The sequence below is a fragment of the Zonotrichia albicollis genome, chromosome 4 (assembly GCF_047830755.1).
Source record: "Zonotrichia albicollis isolate bZonAlb1 chromosome 4, bZonAlb1.hap1, whole genome shotgun sequence".
Taxonomy (NCBI): domain Eukaryota; kingdom Metazoa; phylum Chordata; class Aves; order Passeriformes; family Passerellidae; genus Zonotrichia; species Zonotrichia albicollis.
This window is the reverse complement of record NC_133822.1, coordinates 25,977,032-26,001,114: the sequence shown is the minus strand read 5'-3', so window position 1 is coordinate 26,001,114 and position 24,083 is coordinate 25,977,032. Positions and strand designations below refer to the sequence as shown.

Sequence of the window (24,083 nt, the reverse complement as noted above, 5' to 3'; positions counted from 1 at the left end):
AAGTTTCAATAAAGGGCAAAAAGCAAATCCCCAAATCCCAAATCTAAGCGTGACTTAGATACTTCCTCTGCCAGAGATCTCTGCTTGTTACCATGCAGAGATACCTGTTCTGACATTTTATCCCTTCTTTTTCTGTGCGTACTTGTAAAAGCCCCAGTCTAAACTTTATGACACAGGTCTATACTGCTCCCTCAGGTCCTGTCCCTGGTCACAAGAGAGAAGAGATCATTGTCTGAAACACACTAAATAACATTTCAATAGTGCAGGATTTCCAAGGTATTTCAGTACTTCCAAAGCTGTAGTGTACCAGGAGGAGCACACTGGTGTTAAGGGATGCATCCTGGGCTGCAGCCAGGGCAGCAGGGCAGGGGGGATTCTGCCCCTCTCTGCTGAGCCCCCCTGCAGGGCTGCATCCAGCCCTGGGCCCAGCACAGCAAGGACACGGAGCTGCTGGAGCCAGGCCAGAGCAGGGACACCAAGGGGATCAGAGGGCTGGAGCAGCTCTGCTGGGAGGAAAGGCTGAGGGAATTGGGATTGTGCAGCCTGGAGAGGAGAAGGCTTTGGGGTGACCTCATTGTGCCCTTGCAGTGCCTGAAGGGAGCCCACAGGAAAGATGGAAAGAGATTCTTGACAAGGGCCTGGAGTGACAGGACAAGGGGAAATGGCTTCACACTGACAGAGAGCAGGTTTAGATTAGATATTGCGAAAAAACTCTTCCCTGTGAGGGTGGTGATGCCCTGGCACAGGGTGCTCACAGCAGCTGTGCCTGCCCATCCCTGGCAGTGTCCAGGGCCACATTGGATGGGGTTCTGAGCAACCTGAGATAGTGGAAGATGTCCCTGCCCATGGCAGGGGGTGGAACAAGATGATCTTTAACATCCTTTCCAACCCAAACCGTTCTCTGATTCTATGATAGGAATTGATTTGCAAGAATAATAGAGTTTGTCAACAAGACCTGAACCTCTCTGAGGTAAAGCACCATGGTGTGTGGTTTTGCTGTGTCTTACCAGGAAAATCTTGAAGTGGATGAATCCATGGAGGTAAGTGGCAGTTTTGTACTGTAAGGAGGGTGGTAACTGAAGGGGTTTGTAGCACTGCTGGAGGGGTGGGTGCAGTAATGGATTTTTGTATGAGCAGTTCAATTTGCTTGTGATGTGGAGCTGTCCCCATTTCTGTCCAGTGACTGAAGTGGCAGCCATGCAGAGCTGCCAAAATGCCCCTGCTGCAGGGTGTTTCCGTGGAGTGGAATATAAATGTTGAGCTGTCCCTGAGAAGAGCTATACTGACACAACCCCTGTGTGAAGATGTGTGACGATTCCACCCTGAAATAAGTGATGTTTCTTTTCCTAAACAGGGATGAAACTGTAGTTCTGTTGTATATGTAAAGCAAACAGTTGTGCCAGTTTTGGATTTACTTTTCCCATTTCAAGCAGCAGGACAATCATGGCTGAAGCCTTGGCATCACTAGTGTCTTCTGCAAGCCCAAACTAGACTTGTCTCAGTGCTTTTTTGTATTCAGCAGAGTTGGTGTAAGACCCTCCTCTAAGGGAGGATCCCTTCCTAACTTTAGCCAGGGAAAAAAAAGGTCTTTAGTCCTTCAGAGCTCTAAATATAACCTCCCTGAAACTGTCCCTCCAGTGATGGCTCAGTAAACACATGGAAAAATACTCAGCCCCAAAACAGGATGCTCAGGAGGCAATAGTTTTAAATAGTTATTTGTGTAGATCTGTTATATATGAAGCAAGAACTAACATTTTAAAACTCATTTAGTGCTTGAGAACATGCAGGATTATGTCCAGGTAATTCCAGTGTCTCCTCATATACCACAAAGGATTTGGCCCCGGATGTTGGCGTGGTTGCTGAGGAAGCTGCTCTTCATGATGAGAAAATGCAATGATTTGTGTACTTCTGTTCTTTGGGGTGGGGTTTTGCATTCCTCTGGTTGGTTTGTTTCCTGTGGGGTTTTTTGGCATGGTAGTCGAGGACAGTTCTAGGATCATTCTTTTATTCCAATGGTTCCAAAAAGGTCTTTGATGGAAGCACAAAACTTGGTGCATCTTGCCAGCCACTCCCTATCAGTTTCCATGGCAACTTTCACAGTGTTTGGGAGTTGGGTTGAGATTTTCCCTTTGCCTCTTAAGAAAACAGTTGAAGATGATCAGCTCACCCCAATTAAACCACACAAGGGCTTTGCCAGTGCTCGTGTACCTTGGTTTTGTTCCAGCCTCCTTCCTCTTGTTGCCTTCTTGCACTGGGCACTCCTGTTAATCACAACTTCCCACTTGATGGCAGCGAGTCAGTTTGAGTCCTACGGGTTAAACTTGTGTTGTTCTTTGGGACCAGGATTGGGACCAGGATCTTCAGCCACAGGTGGGGGCTGGAATGTACCCTGGTTCTGTTAGACCTTTGATACATGAAGAACTCCTCCTTGGCCAGCTGGTGTAGTCAAAATCGGCCTATGGTTAATATATACCTTTCTTTCTATGAGACTGAGTCTTGCCTCAGCCCCCCCAAGGTTGGGAAAGTGTGAAACACTTCCAGTGTCTGCTTCTTTCAGCATCAGATGTCTTAATTTAATTTGTATGTAAGTAGGAAAACTTTGAAGTGTGGTCAAAATACAAAGGGAAAAGTACTTCAAAGAAATGTAATGTTATAAGTGTATCTGATCCCTCAAGGTTTTTGAAGGTTTATCTTGAGATTATGTATTCAGAGGAAGATTTGTATGGAAATACTGAGGGTCATTAATGCATCCAAGCCTTTATGAATGTTGGCCTTGATCTATTCTGCGCTAGTTTTGCTTTCACATGGTGACAGGCAGGTTCTCCTTCACCCATCTGTCTGCACTGCCAGGGTCCCTGACACAACAAAAGTTAAGGTGGTCTCTGAGGGGGAAACCAAAGCAAAACTGTTACTGAGTGAGACTTGTTCAGCACTGTTATCCCATGATCAGCAGAGGTCTCTGGTATGGCTGAACAAAACAGTGTGTCAACTCCCCAAACTTCTGATTTGCATTGGTTACTCTGCTGGAGTCCAAGGTGGTCTGTGGTGCTGGATTACAGGTTTCTAATAAATACCTTGAACTTTAGGAGAGTTCAGATCTTGGAGCTGAGCTTTGTTTTAGGGTTGGGCATCCACTCCTGTACAAACATGCCCAGCTGTGCTGGAGGAGAGTGGTTGTTGTTTTTCCTTTTGGCAGACAAGGAATCTGGCATTGAAGCTTTTAATTGCAGGAATTATATTAGCAGTTCCCAGTGCTCAAGGGGGGGTGTCTGTGTATGTGTGCAGGAGGAGCTAATTAGATGTGTATAAATAATGGGCTTGGGAGCCTTTAATCCTAGATGTATTGTTCCATCCTTGCTATCATTTCTTACAGTGAAACTGTTGGAAGTTAGAAAAATATGAAGTCACACAAGAGTCACTTTCTCACAATACAACTTTGAAACAACAGTGAAGTTGCTTTTGGTCTTTCTGTGTCATAAAAACATTTTTGAATTTATTCAGTGTTAAAAAAAAAAATTAAAATATTATTAGTTTTTTAATATTTCTGAAGGTTTATTTTAATTAAATCTGTAGGTCAAGGGAATGGAAACAGTTTAAACAGTCAGGATTTTTTTTTCTATTACAAACTTTAAATAAGTCAGGTGATCTTACTTCCCCATGCCTTCCTTCCCTTCTATGCCTTACTATATTTCATGTCAAATAAGGGCCTTTCTGTGTTCAAACTTCCAGGATATTCATAGATCACAAAACTTCCTTCAGCAACCATGTGCCTCAATAATGCTGTTTTTTCTTCATGAAAACTAATATCCTGCTGGAATGACTCCTCTGGAAGACCTCGAGTTTTGAGAGAGTTTGAGGGTTACCCTCAAACTGGCTTTCCAGAAGAGTCTGTAAACCTGACTGGCTTAAACATGTGGCAGGTATTTAATAATGGAGAGGGGCAGTTCAGCTCTTGCATGTGATGGTATTTCTACATTATTGTTGTCGTGGGATTTAGCCACACCTCAGTTTGCTTCAGACTTGCTGACTTGGATCGTGGCCCCACTTGTGCTGTGTGCTAACCCATCCACTGCTGATCTTGTGCCTACAAAGAAAGTTTTGTAGCCCCTTGCTTCAACTAGACTGCTCTGGATACCCAAACCAGGTGATTTATAGGTGTATTCACACTGAACTGCTGCAATCGGGCTGTAAATTTTCTTGTAAACTGCTCTTTCAAGTTATCTTCTTCTCCATTTTAATGTGTTACAGCCCTATCTACTAAAGGCAGTCCACTATTGGTAAGGTTAGTAATAAACCACAGTTTATTGCTATATCTAAAAAAAACATTTTTCATTGTTCAATATAATAAAAAAATAAATTGTTTCACACTTAGAATGCCAATAGTGGCATTATTTACTGCACTAAATAACGCCAGTCTCAGTACCTTGTTATCCCAGAGAAGTCCATGTAGGTTTGCAGCAGCTGCAGTTCCGCCCCAGCTAGGTATCAGACATCTCTTGATGCAAGCATGTCTTATTTTTCTGAGAGCTAAGATTTGTCTTCATCCCATGGACTGCATCTTCCTCAGGTGCAAAGCCAGCACTTTGTGCTCATCTTGCTGATGGGGGTGAGGGGTGGGATATTCCCCCCTCCTACGTGTGCCCAGAGGCCTGGCCATGGGATGGACAGTGGCTGCTCCCTTCCATCTCCAGACCTTTCTCTCTTACAGGGGAAGGAGCAGAAAGAATTCCCTTTCTTCTCTTCCAGCCTTTTCCCCCACAGTTTCTCTCCGCTTCTGCTGCAGGAGAAAGAGGAGAGTGTAGGGCTGGGCCCAGTAGTGTTTAAAGCTCTGTTCCTGCAGAGGCCACAGCTCTGGCTTGCTGCTGATCTGCTGCCTCCCTCTGCCTTGCTGGTGAAGGCCCCCTGACCTTCAGTATCACCATGAATGTGTTATCCTCACCCATGTAGCCCTCCAGCCCACCCCAGCATTGTTTCCATTCCCCTAGCACTGATGTCTTTGTCTTGTGAACTCGGAGCCCCAAGCACAGCTCAGCCCCTGCTTCACTGAGATTTTTTGCCTTGGATGATGCTGGAAGCTGCAGAGCACCAAGACTGAAACCATCTTTCTGCAGGAGATGGTGAGGAGGTGTCAGTTGTGCAAGAGGAGGATGGAGAGGACAACATCCCTACCCCTAAGAGCCATCTGTAGGCTTTCAGCAGAAAGGAATGAGCAGCAGAAGATCTGTTTCCTCTGTCCTGGCTGCTAAATTGCTTCTGTGCTGAGGAGCACAGGTGGCACAAGGGTAGGCAGGACACAGGGCTCCCCAGCCAAGCGATGGTGTGGGCAGCATAGGATTCCTTAAAGCTGCCCTGTAGTGGTAGTTTGGGGATTTGTTTGCTTGCTATTCCCCAGTGCAGCATTCAGAAGAGAAAGGCCCTCTCTTGGAACTGAGAGCACACAGCTTTTGTCCTTCATCTGTTGGCACTGGGACTTTGGTGTTGAAAAAGCAAGACAAAATCAACAGTGCTCTGCTCCCTGGCTGAAAATAAAAAGGAATAAAAAGCTTTGCTTACTCCAGTGTTACTGAAATCCCTGGAGCTGTGCTTTCCCTAGGGATTGGAGAAGGGATGTAGGGAAGAGAAGTAGCTGAGAGAAAGTGTGGGAAGGGCAGCGCTGGGAAAATGCCCTGTCTGTGTGTGCCTCTTCTTCACCCTAACATCATCAACAAGTGACTCTGGGGCTGGGCAGTCAGCACAGGCTGTGCCCCAGAGCAAGGAGAGGATGGTCCTGAGGGGATGAGGACGTGCATCCCCACAGAGAGCCACACTGCCTGGGCAGGAGGTATCCCATCCTTGTGCAGCCACGAGTGCCTTGCTCTGCAGGTCTGTGGCAGCTCTGGCTGGTGGTGCGATGGCACTCTGCAGTTATCAAACTTCAGAGGTGGCTGTCTGGGAGCAAACGCACTTTTCTGAGTGTTTTGCCCATGAACCAATTGTTCCTTTTCAAAGCCGAGAACTAATGTGAAATTTGAAATCTGTGTCTTGAACCCACTTTGAGTATTTCAGGAATGTCAAAGGTAGAATGTCCATTTTTAATAGTGATTAAAGTCCATGTCCTGCCTAAAGCAGCTTGTCTGGATGTGGACTCTCAGATTCCAATTGTGCTACCTAAACAAAGTCTGTTCGCAAAGCTCCAGTGTGTTATTGGCAAAGGGCTCCAGTTTAGGAGAAGATGAAGAGATCCACAAGTTTTTGAGGAGAAAAAGAGAAAATCCAAGGGAAAGTTAGTCTACAATTTATTGGTTTTCACTTTTCCCCTATTTTTTTTCCTCATTAAAATTCAGTCCCATTCTATTACAATTCTATTTAAAAAATTGATTCAATTACAATTTACAATTCTATTTAAAAAAATTATTCCTTAACCAAGTTGAATTTTACCCTGCATCATTCTTAAAATGCCAGGAGAGATGAGATGGTAAATTGTGTGGTGGCAGTGGTGCAGTGGTGGGACTGGCAGCCTCAAGTTCTCAGAGATCGTGAATCTTTGAAAAACAAAAGTATCCTCACACACAAACATGTGCTTCAGATATCACACTCTTGTTTTGCATATCACTCCTGAAAGGTAAATCTTAACACAGCAAAATCAGAGACAGATAGAAGGGGAAAAATGCAATACAAACAGATTTTCCATTTGTAACAGTTGATACTGCAAAATTAAAAGGCATGGGATTTTTTGTTGTTTTCTGCAGACATTTATTAAAACACTGTTCAGGCTAAATGTATTTTATTTATTTATGGACTTTTTATGGGTGGTGCCCTCTGCCTCTGCTTTGTGGAGTGTCAACTCTGAAAGTGTGCATCTGGAAACTCTTGGACATGAAGGTCCAAAATCTAGAGCCAAATCCTTTCAAATCTGGAGGCTTGTGAATTTGACCTTTGGATGCAGCTCATTGAATGAAAGTGGCACAAGCAATGAAATGGGATTTAAATGTGGATCAGTGCTCAGGACTAGGTGGGTTTTAAGGTATTTTTGAGAACTACCTTTTGGCCTGTCACCCAACAGTGCCCTTTTGTTTAGTAGCCTGTGTGGCCACAGTGTGTCAGTAACACATTGCTGGGGAATGTGAGGCATTTCCTTGCTTGAATTAGCAGTCTTGGAGTCAGGGATGAAAATCTCATTTGTTTTTCTAATCAGTGGGCCCAAGGAAAACAAGTGAGAAAATAATGTACTGGTTCTCAGGCTTTCTGAGGTGAGAAGTTGAAGACTATTAAACAGTTAACCAGTAAAACAGGAACAGCTTGAAGTGGTCTGTGGGGGGTGGTTTTTGTTTTGTTTTGGTTTATTTTTTAACAAGGCTTCAGTTGACCTTGGATTGCTTGTGTGAAAGGAGTGAAAGTGAGTCTGAAGGGAGTGTGCAGACAGGCGTTAGCATCACCCAGCTGCTGTGCAGGTAAGGAGCTGCCTCCCTGTCACAGCACTCAGAGCCCACAAAACAACATCACCTGCCAGTGTAAAACCCAGGCTTCTGAGTTTCCTTTCAATTGCAACAACAGCAACAAAAGAGCTGCTGGAGCAGGGTAGCAGAGATAAGCAACGGGAGTGATTTCAGTGCTGGAGACCCAAATAAAGGGTTTGTTTTGTAAGTGGATATGAATCCAAGCCATAAACCTTGACTCAGAGACTTTGGGTGTTTACATAAGCTGTTTGCTGTGTATGCATCTCTGTCAAAGGATCTCAAGGATGCTTATCTTGTCGAGGCTGAGCTTCTGATTTACGACCAGACTGTTTACCAAATGTTAAGGCAAAGTGCAGAATGCGACTCAGCTGGTTTGTAGTAAAATTGTGTGATTTGAGGTAAGTTTTTCCCAGGTATTTATATTTTGGAAAGACTTCTGTGTTTTGTGCTCTTGAAGTACTTTAAAGTAATTTCTGCAGCCTGAAACCTTTTATCTCGACATGTTTCTTGCGTACTTATGGGATGGGCTTTTGTCACCAGTGTGCTTCCATTCATTTTTATCAGTTAAAGGAAATAAATAGCCTTTGTTGTATAATAAAGAAATAATGAAATTCAGGGAACAAAGAAAGAATCTAGACTTAGGGAACAGAGGGACATTTGTTGCTTTGTTTGTAGTCCTGCTTTGATGTCATTGACTACGGCTCAGCAAATTCAAAAATAATTTTAGTTATAAAAATAAATAGACATAATCAGTTTAAAGTAAGCCTTTCCAACATTTGGGTTGTTTTTATCCATAATAATGTTATGGATACACCTGGCTCCACATGATGACCTTGGGTAAGGGGGAACAATGTCTGAATTACTTGGCTAAAAGCATATCTGGGACCTTACTAGATTCCTGTCCCGGCCTCAGACAAAGATATTTCTCTATATTATTCCCATTGAGGTATTTCCAGCATTTCCTAACTTGACTTTTGAAATTTAATTTGTTCTTTTCTTTCAAAACACCAGAGCAATGTTTTCAGCTAGCATCCATTTTCTTTTTTAGTTTCTTCTACCAGGCCTGGAAGGAATGAAATGGAGTCATCATTTACGTTAGAAGAAATGTTAATGACTCGTAGTGTAAATTACCCAAATATATTCATTAGTAAACTGCTACTGACTGGTGGCACTGTAGCTGAGCATCTTCAAAACATTCCATGAGAAACTGTGCCAGGGATTTGGATTGAATTAATTTGAAACTGTTTGCAATTGTGATTGAAATGTATTTTGTAAATAAGTCTCCATGTGTTTGTGTTTCTCTTCTGGCCTGCCAGAAAAAGCAGAAATAGATGTGTCTAAAATGGCATTTATCTTCATAAAATAGAGCTTTTTTTTGTAAAAGTTAATTGCTAAGGATGTGTTGTTTTAGTGTCGTGAGGCAAGAGAGATGAATTCAGAGGTTGCTTTAGACCTCTCGTGCAGTCATCTGGTCCACGTAGCACTGAGAAGGCAGGACGTGGATTTTGACAGCATTTAGGGTCTTACTTTTGCTGTGGAAGGGGTTCTTTCCCTCCACTCTCCCCAGAAAAGATGATTGCAGGTTCTTAGCTTTTTTATTTCTTTTCATGGTAGGCTGCTCTGGGGTGACAGCCAGCTCTTGGGGGTCCTCTTTTACTCTCAACAGCCCTCAGAAACAAGCCCTAATCAAGGGTTTTAATTTCTGTGTATCAGAATTTCCTGGCTTAAGGAGTGTTATGTGTGAATGGGAGAGCTGGGGAACTTAAGTCATCCATCTTACTGCATCATGTCATAAAAATAATCTGTAGCTGATGCTTTATTTCCCAACGCTGAGCATGTGCAGCCCATGTGCACAAAGAGGAAGGTGAGTGGGACAAAAGGCCAGCCCTCCCTTCCTCAGAGCAGTGACATCCAGGGCACCATGTGTCCTCTGGGCCTTCTGACCTGCCAGCAGGCAGCTGATTCCCTTTGACTCGAGAACCTCTGGGCTTTAAAGTGTGGTGTGTTGTGCAGGTGGAGATCCAGGATGAGACCACCCTCAAAATAACAAAAAATGGGCTCCAAGATGCTGGCCCTTGATGCCTCTGTGTGTGCCGTTTGATCTAGGAAAGAGGCAGCCTCTGGGTGGGAAGACTACCATTTCCTACATATGTAAAATGCTTAAGCACTTTTTTTTCCTTCTTTTTGAAGTCTGCCATCTTAATTAAATATCAGATTTTGAAATCCATATCCAGGCAGCTTTCCAGTTTGCATCCAGCAGAACTGCAGTTCCATTCACAGAGCCTCTTGTTGTTTTTTTTTTCCTCCAGCTTTCCTTGTGTTTATTTGCGGGGCAGCGTTTTGTTTTCTCTGTAAGCCGTTTGGAATACGTCTTCACCAGCGCTGTAGCCAGAGGGTTTGTATGTCATTCAAAAATAAAAATAAAAAATCTCCACCTACTGAAAAGTGAGCAGCACAGCCCTAGCAACCGGCTGGTGGGTTTGAACCAGAGGAAGGGACATTAAACAAGTAAGACCACATTATGTCTTCTCTGTTACAGCCAGGGATGAGGTAGAAATGCCAGCTAGAAATAAGATGAATCATAAATGATAGTGGAGAGAGCTGAATTTGTGGTTTATTTTTGGTTTTTTTAATGGTGGCTTGTAAATACAGGGTTGATGAAGCGATGCTTGTTCTTGTCGGCATGAGCAGGGTGTTCAGCTGGGAGCTCTAAAAGGGGGATCTGCCTCTGTACAAACAGCCCCCCACACCCCACCTGGCACTGGTTGTGCACACAGGAAGGTAAGTGTTGTCATTTTCTTGGAAAGCAGGAGAAAACTTATTTTAAATTGTCTGTCAGGCAGGGCACTGTCAGTACTTTCCTCTCAGGTGTGTTGTCAGTGACGTTATACCAGGGGTGGATTTCATGCATCTGCCTCTCTGTCTCCTGTGTGCACCTTGATATCTCATTTATCTGCCATGCCATAGATCAATCTGTGTTAAAATTATGCTTTTTCCCTTCCTGCTTTTGTGGATGAAGGGAAGTTAAACTGCTTGTCATCATTAGCTGTGCATTATTTTCCTAAGGAGCTCCACTGCACTCCTCCAGGATGGATTTTTTTTTCATGTTACCTATGTAGTTCTCCTTAATCCCTGCCAAGAAAAAAACCCTAAAGCCTTGAGTTTTCTGTTAGGTTTTATTTGTATTAGACCAAAGCCATAAGGAAGAAAGAGGGGAGCATACATATTGGAAAAGCTCTGCTGCATCAGTGGCCAGCTGAGGCTTTTCTCAAAGTTTGTGAAGTCAGAGGGTGCCCTTCAGGGGGCACAGGGATTAATCTGCTGGTGTTTTATTGTTGTCCCCTTTCCTGTAGCCCACAGAGGGCTGTTGATTGCTGATTTGTGTATCTTTGGCTCCCTCTGCATCTCCCCTTTCCACCCCTTCCTCCTGGGATCTCTTGTCTTTTCTGGTTCCATGCAGTTTGGTGCTTTTCTCCCCTGGTGTATGAGGTCCTCTTTGCCCTCTGCCCACACCCTCCCTGCATGCTGGTGATAGCTGTGCAAAGACCAAAAATAATTCTATGCCTTTGCTAGGGAAGGATACTTCCAATATTATTTTTCTATTGCAGTAATTTTACTTCCTGACTGCTGGATGTGCTGCAATGTGCTGGGAAGATGGCCAGAGCAGGATGTGCTGTTCCAGGCTAGTTTTGAATGGCCACTTCTAGGACCAAATAACCAGGGAAATGGGATTTTGTTGCGTCATCCCCAGCTGTTCGGCTTGGGGGCTCTTTGTTCTTTTTGATTTCACCTCTCCAAGTTTCTCAGCTGTGGGCTTGGTCAGTCTGCTAACAGATGCTCTGCAAGTGGTGGAAGAGTTTTTGGAGGTCTGTGTACTTGCAGGGTCTTGCTTCAGTAAGTTTTATCTTAAAAATTTCTCCCTGCTGCTCTCAGCAGTGCAGCTCCTTAGGGAGTAGCAGTGGAGGAAGCTCTGTGCATACCAATGTGTCTTTCCTTGGAGGCAGAGACAGGTAACCTGGAAGTCTCTTGTGTGCTGTGAGTACCACTGTCTGCTCCCATTAGTAGGGCTGCCTTAGGGATTTCTGACAACCATGGACAAACCCCTTGTTTAGGAAAGCAAGGAGTGCTTTTGGCAAACATCAGGGGTGGTTGTACCTGGATGAAGTGCAAGGTTAGTGATTTTTCTGTGCCTACGAGCCATGGCTATATTCTGCAAGTACAAATTAGCAGTTGTAGTTGTACAAATTAGGAGAACTTGTCCCCAGTTCATGCATTTCCTAGCCAGAAGGTGAGAATCAAGGGGTGTGCTGTGAACAAATGTGGTTAGAGAGCACTCTCTTCCTTTGTGTGCTTTTAGCCTACATAGGCTTTTCCTACCAGCCTCCAGGACTGTGTTTAATGCTTGATCATGAGCTGCACTGAGCTCACTGATGCTGAGGTGGGAAAGCACCACTGGAGATCTCCAGCCCAGCCCCTGACCAAAGCAGGGGTGCCCAGGACAAGACTGTGCCATGTAGGGTCCAGTTGGGCTGTGAGACCCCAAGAGGGCAACCCTTTCTATTACTTGCCATCCTCATAGTAAAAATGCTTTTAAAAATGGTTTCTTTTTATTTAGGCTTTTTTTTTCCTCTCCCCTTTTTAATTCTAGGGTGAACTTCCCTGTGTTTTGACATGTGCTTATTGCCACTTGCCACGTCACTGGGCACCTCTGAGAGGAGCCTGGCTCTGTATTCTTCACTCATCCCATGAGGTGTTTATGCACTTTGAAAAGCTCATGTGCTCTTCTGATTGCCAAACATTGATTGGCTTCTGTGGGTTTGTGGTTGCTTTGTGCTGTTGGTCTTTTCCCACTTAGAGCTGTGAGGAATCAGTGTTTTGCCTGGGGCTGTAGAAGCCCCGGGCTTTGTCTGTGTTCTTTGCCCTTGGAGGGAAATCCACAGCAGATTGTTCACACTCTGCCTTCATAGACTCCCATATTTGAGCAGGACCTGGTATCAGAGCCAGGAAATCTTAAGCAGATAAAAAAAGAGACTGTGTTCAGTGTTGTCCCAGTGAATGTGTCTGCAAAAGCTGCATTTTCTACTCATTTTTATCAGATGTGGAGGCACCGAACCAGTTGTCTCATAGGATCTGCATATTCTGGCAGGTCTTATACTGATTGAAGCTGAATGTTTGTGTTGTGTTTAAAACTGGGGGCTTCCTCCTTGAAGGCTGAAAGTCCTCAGTTACAATGCCACTGCAGTTTTTAAGATTTGCAACATCTTCACTTACAGGTATTTGACTGTTTAAAGTTCTCTTGGTTTTTCTGACTCTGACAACCATGTAATAAAACCAGGCATTTGCCAAAAGCTCAGCAGTCTTTGTGCTGTTGTTCAAAGGTTACCTTAGGGTTTGGACCTACTTCATGTAACAAAAATGTTGTTGTGGAAGATGAAATCTTTGTTGGCATTTTAAGGATAACGTTTCAGCAAAGCTGGCTGGCAGCCTCCAATAAGAGCCATCTCCCAGCTGGGTCAGACCAATGAGGTGACTCCTAGAAGGGAAAAATCAGTTTATAATGAGGATTTTTGTTTAGATTTGTTTTTTAGTTGACTCTTTTCCAGGACTTATGCCAGAGATACTGTGAACGACTTTCTTAATTGCTCATGTTGGGGCAAATGTCAGCAGTGGCGTGGCCTAATACAAAAACCAAATGGCAGGGCATGCGAAGGTTAAAGCGAGTTTTCCTTCCTGGTGTTTGTTTAGCTTTGTTCCCTAGCTGTATTTATAGCAGAAGCAGTCTCATGTGTATCAGATTAAAGCCAAGGCAGTCTGGGCCGTGTTGGTGGTTTCTGTGTCTGTTGTGGTGGGCTGGAGAGTTTGGGAATGCCTCTGACCCCTGCAGCTGCACTTCAGCCAAGTTCCTAAAGCACCTGCTTAAATTAACTTGTAGCCCATCAGGATTTCTGGTTTACTAGCTCACCTACAGGCAGCATGTTGGGCAGGCTTGCCTTTCCAGCCTGCTGGAAATACTCCTTTGGGCACCACTTCTGGCTTGTAGAAGTTTGAGAGTGAGATCATGTTGCATTGTTACGGTGTGAATTTCTAAACTCAGAGCAGGGATAATCCGTGCATGCACACTACATCCAGTGAGTGAGCTGTGGGCACCTGAGAGATCCTGCCTGTAGGCACACAGTTCCATGCCAGGAACTTCTGGATTGTCAGACATCCAGAAATCTCTCACAAGTGGTCAGACTTCTCTTTTTCTATTTCTTAGGGAGAAAATTACAGCAGACACACATATGGTTTGTTACTGAGTTGCAGCTGCCTTTTAGTGATAGGCCTGTGTCTTCTCTGTGAGCTTCCAGGAAGTGCCATGTGGGATTTCTGAGGTGTTCTGTGGGATGCCCGTGAGTGGCATGGACCTGTGGGCAGAGCAGGCCTTGGGTCACTGGAAACTGGGTCATCAGGTTGGTTCTTTGATCCCTCTATCTCAGTCCATGCCTCGTGGTGAATACCTCTGGGGATTATTGTGGCCAGCAAATGATCCCAGTCTTCTTTCTGATCTGACAACAGTGATGCCTGAATTCAGAGAACACACAGTGAAATTAAATTCTCTTTTGCAGATTAAATTACAGACTTGAGGCTCTGGACCAGCTCACAGCATCGACGTTTTACTGCTCCTTATGGTGTAGCTGGTGATTGTTCCTGAGAAGAGAGAAGATGATGAGTGATGCAAGTGACATGCTCGCTGCAGCCCTGGAGCAGATGGATGGCATTATAGCAGGTAAACACCTGGGGCAGGTGTTTATTTTGCTTTTTTGGGTCCTCCTTTTCTCCCACTGGAGGACAGAGTTCCAGACATAGAAGGGAGTATGCTGGGAATTGCTTTTGGTGCCTTCCATTCTAGCTTAGAGTTAATAAATAACCAGAGTGGAGAGATTGCACAGGCTCTCACAGGCTCCATGGATTGGGTTTTTGCCTACCCTCTCTAAAGGGCTGCTGGAAATGGCTGAGTGATGCTGTTCAGCTGCTGCATGGAGCACCAGGAGAGTCAAGGACAATAGTGGCTACTCTGAACTTCCCTCAACTCAGAAGAGTTAAAACATTATTTGAATTTTCTTTTTCTTTTTTTTCTTTTCAAAATTGGAATGCTTTGGGTCCAAACTTTGGAACTGCCTTGAACATTAGAAATTTTTATAAGTACCTGTAAATTGTAAGTTGCCCAGGGAGAGGCATTACAAAGAATACAACCTCTGCTTTTAAGCTGAGTCTAGTGAGTTAGAAAATGATATAAATACTCAACACACAGGAGGGAAAGATCAAGAAGTCAACAGTCAAAAATGCCCTTGCAAGTGTAGCAACACAGTTATAAAATTTTTAGTAGTTCCACTTAAGCAATTTTCCTTAGGGAAAAAATAATCATACAGTGTGTGCTTTGTTTGAACAATGACTCTTCTCTGCCTAAAGATATTAAGGACACATAGCAGGAACAAATGCAAAGGGGATTCAGTTTGATCATAATGATCTCTAAAAATACATGTAAGCTGTGACTTCAGTAATTTCCATAAGTAGACACTGGTATTTGGATCCAATCATGTATTTGTGTTTCCAAGAGCCCAAGTTGGTTGTGGCAGGATGAGGTTTAATATAAAAACAAAATGTGATGTTGGAAGATTCAAGTCACCACAGACTTCATTTACCCCTGTCTGTGAATAGATCTATAAAGGAATAATTATAACAAGAGGATATCAGCTCATGTGCTGTTGAGGTTATTTTTCTCTTTATTGTTTTCAGTGGCAATTTAGCAGAATACTTGGATTTTTCTGGCTTGTCAGATGGGGTGAATGAAAGTTCATGGAAGTGCATATATGGCATATCCTTGTAATTTCTGAAAGTTGACAGCACAAATGAAGGTCTGTCATGAACATGTCTCATCGTGCCGAAGTATTACAGGATTAAGGTCACAAATCAGTGTACTGGAATTACAGTTGGAATTAGCTAGGTTGACTTACATCAACCTTAATCCTAAATTCATAGTTTCCTTTCTAACTTAATGTATAGCAATTTCTAATGTAGGTCAAATATGCATCCTGTGAGTTTATGCAAATTAGAGATTTTTCTCTTTATTAACATGCAGATGTCAGTGCTACTGTGTCAAATTGCTGGTTTTAAAATTTATCACCCGTGCAGAAGTGATTTGGTCTTTTAATTTATCTTCATCTTTTTTATTATTTTAAAAAATTTCCAGTGCCTTGGAGCAGCATAATGCATGGAAAATGCAGGGCATGGTTTCCTCTGGACACCATCAGTGGAATGTGACTTGGATCATTCAGTGCCTGCAGGGTGACTCAGGGCATTGGCAGAGGATGTTCCATCCCTGGCAGCACCTTCTGCCTTGGGAATTCATCCTGGGGAGCAGGAGCCCAGCCCATGCCTCAGCCCCATGGGCAGGTTGTGGCATTCCCATTCCCTGAGGACCAGCCCACCTTGTTCCTGCTGGAGCTTCCCTCCCCAAGCACCAGTGCTGAGTTTGGTCGGGATAAACCCTGCCAGGAACAGCCCCCGCCCTTCCCCAGCCTCAGGGTGCGCCCAACCCTCGTGCCGTGCCTGACCCCGTGCGGTTTTGCTCCCTGCAGGTTCCAAGGCTCTGGAATACTCCAATGGCATCTTTGACTGCCAGTCCCCCACCTCCCCGTTCATGGGGGGCCTGCGGGCGCTGCACCTTGTGGAGGACTTGCGGGGCTTGCTGGAGATGATGGAGGCGGACGAGAGGGAGGGGCTGCGCTGCCAGGTGCCGGACTCCACGGCCGAGGCTCTCATCGAATGGCTCCAAAGTCAAATGGTACAGTCTCACCTTGTTCTACCTCTGCCAGGCTCGATTTGGGTGCTGGGTAGACTGGCTCTGTTTCACACAGCTGTTTATAAAGCTTAGAGTGGGTATCAGGGAAGAGATTTTGTTTTGGAGATACTCCTGTGGAGTCTAACAGGAAAAGCTGTTACTCAAATGCCTCGTGCAGTGGGTTGGCCTTCACTGTCTTTGATGTATCACTGTACCTCAATGTAGGGAGCAAACAATTCTTGGTAACTGCAGTTTCATCTCAGAGGGCTGGGGAAAGACTTTTTTTAAGAATCAGGTGCTTAGGTGGGGGAAAATAAGTGGTTTTGAATACTTTTCAGTAAAAAGCATTTTTGGCAGTGTTTTTTTTTTTTCATGGGGATCAGTGTTATTACTGAGCTTCCTCACCTGATTTATAGCATAAGGGAATGGTGTAAGCTCTGCATCCCTTCAGTCTGGAAACCAAACTTCAATTTTCTGTGTTTGTGAATCAGCCAGTTTTTGTCACCTTACTTTAAAAATACACAGAAATATAACTGAGAAGGCAGTTCTTTCCCCAAGACTTTGTTTTCCTAAAAAAAATCAACAATTATCCTATTATAGGTTACCCAAAGACTGCCCTGGGAAATAAAATGTTGTGCTTACCAAAAGGTGAGTTAAACCAGCATCATTTTTGTAGAAGTTGCTCCGTTTGCCTCCAGATGCCCTGTGACTGGTGACTTCCAAGCAGGGCCAAGGAAGAGTCCTTGTGCTCGTGGTGTGTGGCAGGGTTTGTGTTGTAGAGTCTGGGTGTGTGCAGGTTTTGGGGAAGCTCCAGCAGTGGCAGTCAGCAGTTGCTCCCAAAGGCCACACTTTGGTTTTTCAGCCAGGCTCACAGTGACAGCTGTGGGTGGGCACTGCCACATATTCTGTCAAATCCATCCCGCAGCTGTGGCCAGGTCCTGCTCTGTCACACATTGGGTGTTGGCCAAGGTGACACTGTGCTGCTGAAATTGGGGTGCCAGCCCTGGTGGAGGCTGGGTCTGCTGCTGGACTGTGCTGGCTCTGTGTTCCATGTGCCACACTGTGGGGACAGACGGCCACCATCACCTGCTCCCTTGCCAGGATGGGCACTGCACCCCCGGGAAGGACTCAGTCTCCCTGGAGTCATGGCTGATCTTGCAGAAAGCATTTTTATCTCGACAAATGGACTGATCTCAGTGCTCAGTCACAGCCCAGAGGACTGCTGGGTGCAAGCGCGTGTTTGCTGCGGCTGGCACTGGGCAACCCTTTGTGCCATCTGCTGTCATGGGGCCTGAGCACAGCAATGCAGGGACAGATGGGCACCTTGGACTTGCTTCTGTAGCCCTTGCAGAAAGACCTGAAGGAAGAGCCTTCTTTTTCCTTTTTTTAAATCTTTGCTTTGAACTACTCATTTGGAAATGCTTGAAACTTAATGAAGCACGTGGGAGCTCTCCCACTGCCTCCAGTGGGATTTGGATCTCGCCCCCGCTGTCAAAGTGTGGCGGCCAATGCTGAGATCAGGAGGAGGAGACAGGAGTGACATTGAAGTCAGATCTTTAGAACAGGCAGAGTTCCTGCTAACATCAGCATTCCCTGCCTGTGTGACGTACAGTCCTGAACATCGCTGTAACTGCTCCCTGCTCTCAGTGGGCATCACAGGTTTCATGCAACTAGAGCCTTGATAAGCAAAAAATATGCCGAATAAACAGTCTTGGAAACTGCGCTCTCCCATGGTGTTCGCAGTCATCTCTAGGCCACGTTTAGTGGTGCTGATTCCCTGCAGATTATTCTGGAGTAAAGGGGCCCGGCAGCATGGCTGAGGCTGCAGTGCCTGCTGAGATTAATGAGGTGGAGACCAATCATTGTCCCTTGTGATGGCAGATGTGTGATTTAGGGGTGCCTGGCTGGTGGGGTCTGGAATGGGGCCCTTCAGACCGGCATGCTGGGGATCACCCAGTGGCAGTGAGGCAGCAGTGGGTTTTTATTGCACCCATGGGCTCAGTGGGAGACAAAGGGCTCTGTCGTACCATTCAGTTTAGTGCCTCCCAACCACTGGAAAAGATGTGCAGGAGTTCTGAATACCAAAGACTGCAGAAAATTGCTATTCCATCTATGCCTCAATTATTCCTTATTCTGCCTCAAATTATTACCCTGTATTCTCTGTCATCCTTAAAGCCCCTTGTAGGAAAAACTTAACATTGCACTTAGAGTGTGCTACAGCCACAGGATTTGCAGGTGTCACCAGTCCCTGTCTGAGCAGGGAGGTGTCACATGAAGTGCCTGGATGATTTGCAGGAAGGTTTTTTGCAGCTATGCCCCTCCTTAGAGAGGAAGGGCAGACACCTTCTTTGTTTGAAACTAGTTTAATCCTCCATGCATGAAGTTGCATCCCCTAGGATGTTGGAACTGGTGTTCCATGGTGGATGGTGGAACATGTGGGACTATAAGCAAGCCTCTTGTGTCTCAGAGGAAAACAAAAATAGTGTTTGCTGCTGCCAAACAGTGTGTCACAGGAGAAAAATCCTCCCCTGGCTCCTGCAGCCAAACCACGGATGCTCACATTAGCAAAAGGGCATGACAGCAGTTCCCCAAAGTTTCTGTAAAATAGGGCAGAGCATTCATCCTGCCATCCCAGAATGGGTTGCCATGTGTCCTTGATCCTCTTCCTTTCTGCTCCTCTCAGTGTGTGTGTGTGCAAAGACTCAAAAAAGGGCTGGTGGGTTAAAACACCTTGTGCTGCTTTTTGTTTTTTAACGGGTGCGTGCCAGATGGACACGTGACACCGGAGCACACGTACAGTGCCCGGACATCTGGCACAGCTCTTCCTACGGAATCCATCATGTGGCCCCAAGGGGAGCTGGGAAAGGTTGTACATGCGGCTCTCTGCTGCACAAAGAAGTCAGTTTCACTGTAACATGTCACTGCAGCTCACTCTGATCTCTGCTGCTGAAACCCTGCTCAGTCTCCATGTGCAAATGGTGAATGTCATGGGTGAAAGTACAAACCAGGCCGTTTGTTCCAAGTCTGGAAAGGGACTGAGACCTTTCTGAGCTCAAACATGTTTGGACACCTTGCTTTCACTAGGAACCAGGCCTGAAATCCATGGCCAGATCATAACAATTCCAAAGTTCTGGAGTTTTTTCAGGATACTTGTGGTTAGCAGAAATATTTGGTGTATTTCAATGTGCACCTTAAGAAGGCCTGTGCTGTACTCTTGTGAAAATGGAGCTTCTGGCTTCAATACAGGCAGTGTGTGAGTAATCTCTAACATCAGCACCAGTAGCAAAACCATTTTAAACATAACTCCACATTTTCCAAGACCAAGGCAGCCTTGTTGTGTCCAGCTGGAAGCTGATAGATCCATCTCTTGAAGAGTAATTCTCGCAAACCTTGCTCCCAACCACGAGCATTACTCCAGTTTTTTTTCAGTTGAAACAAACAAGAGACAGTTTTCCTTCTGGTTATTACTTTTCTGGAAAGTGGTTGGGGGATTTTTTGCATTTTTTTAAAAATACATCTTATGCAACTACTTTTCCAGAAAGAGGAAACCAACTGTGTCTTGTTAAGAGTGAAGGGTAGGAGTGGGTGGACAGTGCCTTCCCACACCACAGAGCCATTTTCCCCATGCTTCTGATCTGAACTTGTCTATGTGGATCCTGGTGTGTGCCTTCTCCTCTTTAAAGGATGTGCCCCTGAAGTGAAAGAGCCAGGTTAACATAATATTTTTTCTTTAAAACCCACAGCAAGTGCAGCTTTGGAAGTGACTTTGTGAATTTAAATATATCTATTATACAGCATATTTTAATAAGTATTTTCAGTCCATAGGTGAATTTCTGAAATTGACTTTATGGTCAAGCGAAACTTTATGACCTCCAAAGGTTTCTTGAATCATATAGAATTATTAAGGTTGGAAAAGACCTTTAAGATTATCATCAAGTCCAGCCACAGAACACTTTCAGCTCATCTGAGGATGATGGTTGAGCTGAGGTATCCATTGTGGCTCATGCAATCCAATGTCTTGCTGCTGCCTCACAGGCCAGCTTCAGATTTTGACATTTTTCCTGTAAGTTGGTTCTTCCAGAGAGTAGCTGGGAGTAATGAGAGTTAATATGAGGGGATTTTAGCTTTCAGAGGGGAATTTTCCTTGCTGGGATAGATGTAGCTTTGTAATCTTACAGAGATATGCTGACCTATTTGGACAAAAGTGATTCCCAAGTGGAAGAAGCGGTTTGGTTAGCCCGAAATCATCTCTTATTCATGGGGAAAAAAATAAATCCTGTCTTCAAACCCAAGTTTGTTGTTTGATTATCCTGGTGTGGGTGTGCAGTGCAGTCATTTGATTCAGCTTCTGTTTGTGCTGAGTTTGTGTATCAAAGGGTCCTATGCTAATGCGTGGCACCAGGGTGTTACCACCAAACAGTTTGGGATCTCTCGTCGAGCTGCAGTATGAAAGGAGTCTTGTGATAGCGTGTCAGCCTGTCATCATCCACTCCCTGCTGGCAATGCATTTTGTCCCTGAGAGATTCACCTCCTAGGTTCTGGAAACACAGGACCCTGCTTCTTGCTAAAGGTGATCATCCAGATTGGTGTGTTTTTAGCACTGGAAGGTAATATGGGCTCATTTATGGTATGCCTTGCTGTCGCATCTTCGTGCATCAAGGATGAGTTCTTTGGCAGTTAGAACCACCCATCAAAAATCACCATTTCCCATCCAAAATGAATCAGTTTGGCTTAAAAAGCACAGCTTCTGCTTGTCCTTTGCTCTCCTGACGTCTCCTGAGTTATTCATGGTTTTGAGATTTTTCTCTATCAATGGTTGTTGTAGACGTTTCATTATAATAATAAAACTGGTTTTTGAGGTAATCACAGGACTCTCAGAGCTGGTCTCTGTGGTCAAAAATACTAAGAATTTGTCATGCTGCTGCTGGTAGTGGGTCAGTTGAAACCTGAACGCGAGGACAGAGCTTGGTTGTTATTGCTGCTTCTTACATCACTCTGAAGTATGACATAAACTTGGGACAAGCCACTTGTGAGACCTGGCACGGCTGAGTCAACTTTTCCATTTTTTCTTGGCGTCTACACGTGAATGAATGGCATGTGTTCCTGCAGCTTTTACAATTACTAGGAAACCCCTCCTGTTTAATTTGTACTCAGGTGAAGGGGTGGGAATCGCTCTTTTCTCCTGTGCTCTTGGGTCGGATGCTTTCCGGGAGGGTCCGGAGGAGGGAGCTGCGCTGGTGACAAGAGCCAGGCTGGAGGTGGCCGGTGCCACCTGCGTGGGGCTGTCCTTGGGTCGGGTTTGTGCTGCTCCGCACCTCCCTGCCTGCATCCCCCTCCCGTGTGTGCCGGGCTGGAGGAGTTCCGTGCCGGGCTTTGATGTGTTAATTCCCCAGAGCTGCTCGCTCCGCTCCGCCTGAGCAGCGCTGCTGCTGCTGCTGCTTCCCACGGCTCCCCTCCGCTCGCCTCCATCCTCGGCTGGGCAGGGGGACCCGCTGTCACTTAACCTGGGCTCCGAGGAGCCCCGAGCCCTCGGCCTCGGCTTCTGGCGTCCGTGAATGCATGAAAGCAGTCATGACCAGCATGGAGTATAGCTGGGACATTCACGGGCACTGCGTCTGGCTAAATAAGGTAAGGAGATCTCTGCCTGTGCTGGCTCCTGCGTTTCTCCCAGTGACAAGCCATAGCTGGGCAGCGCTGGGAATGAGCCTCTCATCCTTCTCCTGCTCCAGGCACCAGCTGGGATGCTCTTGAGGAGACGGAATATTGTGGAAAGGTTGCAGCTTCCCTGCTCAGCAGCGTGTTATTTATGCTTACAAAATGTTTCAGGTAAATGCCTCAGAGTGAAGGGCTGTGAGCAGCTGCTTTTCTTTCAGAACTGTACTTTTATTTTTTAAAAATATCATGTGGAGGCTTTGAGTGGGTGTGTGATTGTTTTTATTTTCCCCCTTCATATTCTCTGGGGAGGAATTAACCTGCAAAGTTTAGGACAAGCTTTGCAGTAGCTCTGCTGCTGGAGTATGTGGAAAAGGCTGCAAATACTCAGAGCAGGGAAGCGGGAAATGCAGGAGAGGCTGGTTTGGGAGGGCAGAGCTGGGCTCCCACATGAGCTGGTTACACACCAGCTCAGACAGTGTGACCAGTATGGATTTGGGATAGGATTGATGCCGACAGAGAGTAAAGCTGTCACAGGTCTGTACCACAGGTAGTGGGTACTTTGCTAGGGAAACCAGGAGGATCTGCCCAAGGCACACCAATTGATGCTGAGGTAGCTGAGGCTGGAGGAAGCCTCTTGCAAGGGGCTCTAAAACTGAGGGAACAAGCAGAACAGCAGCAGCTTTGTTTAACTGAGCATAGGTAATGTGTATTGTAATGATCTGAACCACGTAAGCATGTTGATGAGCACTAATTTAACTCCAGATGGTCAGGAAAGAGGTGTTGGGAAGGGCTCACTTGCCCAACTGTTGACTTGACTGTGGTGGTCAAAACAGTCAGGCAATCTGCTGTGCAGGGAAATGATGCTGTGGAGTTGCAGCTCCTTCTATGCAAGCCAAACTGCACATACAGCAAGAGGAGTGTGATTTGTGCTGCTTATTTCATCTCCAAAGCAGAAGAGAAAATGAAGGAAAATGAGGGTATCAGCTGTGGTAAGCTAAAAATGAGGTTTATTTTTGAAAGGAGAATTCAGCAACTGAGAGGAAATGGATTTTTTTAATTTATTTTTTTATTATTAACTTTAAACCAGCAGCCACTAGAAACGTTCCTGTGGTTTGGAATTCTAACTCAGTTCCAGGGCAAAGGGATTAAAGACTGAAGCCAGGCAAGCTATGAAAGTTTGGTGATGCTTCTACTTGCTACAGGAATAATTCCCTCCAGAGCAGCGTGGATTTTTTACACTTAGATGATTACAGACAAAGCTTTACACACGTGTTTAACAGATTAGCAGTGGATTGATCTTGTAGAGTTTATAAGTGCACTGGGTCTGATCTTACAAGGCATTTTAAGTAAATGCTTGACCTCAGACTTCTGTGAAGCCTCAGTGGCATTGTGACAACTGTCTTTTGTTTTTAGGATTAAAATCAGTATTGGTAAATCTGCATTCTCTTCCCATATAGTGTTTTGCAATTAATCACTAACATTGAAAACACAAACAAAATCTTAACCAAAGATAGATTTTAAGTTACTGATGAAAAGAGCCTTCTTTGGGAAATGGAAAGCCTTTCTTACACAGCAGTAAAGTATGTTAATCCTTTATGATACCAATTTGATCCAGAACTACCAAGTGCCCTAAATATGCTTGCAGTTGCTGTTCAATCAAATATTTGCTTTTCTTTTTTGCTACTCTTACTGTTTTATTTCTTTTCTTCCCCCTCTAAAGAGGAGCTGTTGCTCTGCAGGGTGAGTGCTGGGCTCAGTTGTAGGGGAAGATGCAGATGCCCTGGTGGAGAAATGCTCCTGAGGGACACACTGAGTGTTGCTGACCCAGGTTTTGCACACACCAGGTCTCCTGGCATTTTTCAGACCTCTCTGCAGCCCATTCTTTCCCACTGGGGCTCCCTCCACCCCATCTCCTGGTGCACTGCTTTCCTAAATCCAGTGTTTGAGCATATTCCTGCTCAATTTCTCTTCAGTCCTGCTCACTACCATTATTGCTCTGTTCTTCTCATATGTTTCATCTCCCCTCTTCCTTCCTTATCTCTCTGGGAAGAGTATCATGACAGGAGTCTGCTTTTTACCTGTGAAGACAATCCAGAACAAGGAGTTACTGATGAAAAGAGCGTTTTGAAGGTGTGAAAGTGAAGGAGTTGTGTGTCCAGTGCGTGCAGGTC

The 24,083-nt window shown here is 45.1% G+C and overlaps 1 protein-coding gene across 23 annotated transcripts in view; it reads left to right on the top strand.

The window, feature by feature from the left end:
- PPFIBP1 (PPFIA binding protein 1) overlaps window positions 1-24,083 on the top strand; it is a 100,236-nt gene that overhangs the window by 40,544 nt on the left and 35,609 nt on the right. For 6 of the 23 annotated variants that reach the window (XM_074539191.1, XM_074539190.1, XM_074539188.1 and 3 more), the window contains exons 1-3: window positions 9,786-9,944; window positions 14,054-14,202; window positions 16,055-16,260. In XM_074539191.1, the coding sequence (XP_074395292.1) occupies window positions 14,139-14,202; window positions 16,055-16,260 (270 nt within the window). In that variant the 5' untranslated portion in view covers window positions 9,786-9,944; window positions 14,054-14,138. The other 17 variants (XM_074539185.1, XM_074539182.1, XM_074539183.1 and 14 more) reach the window with 12 other exon arrangements.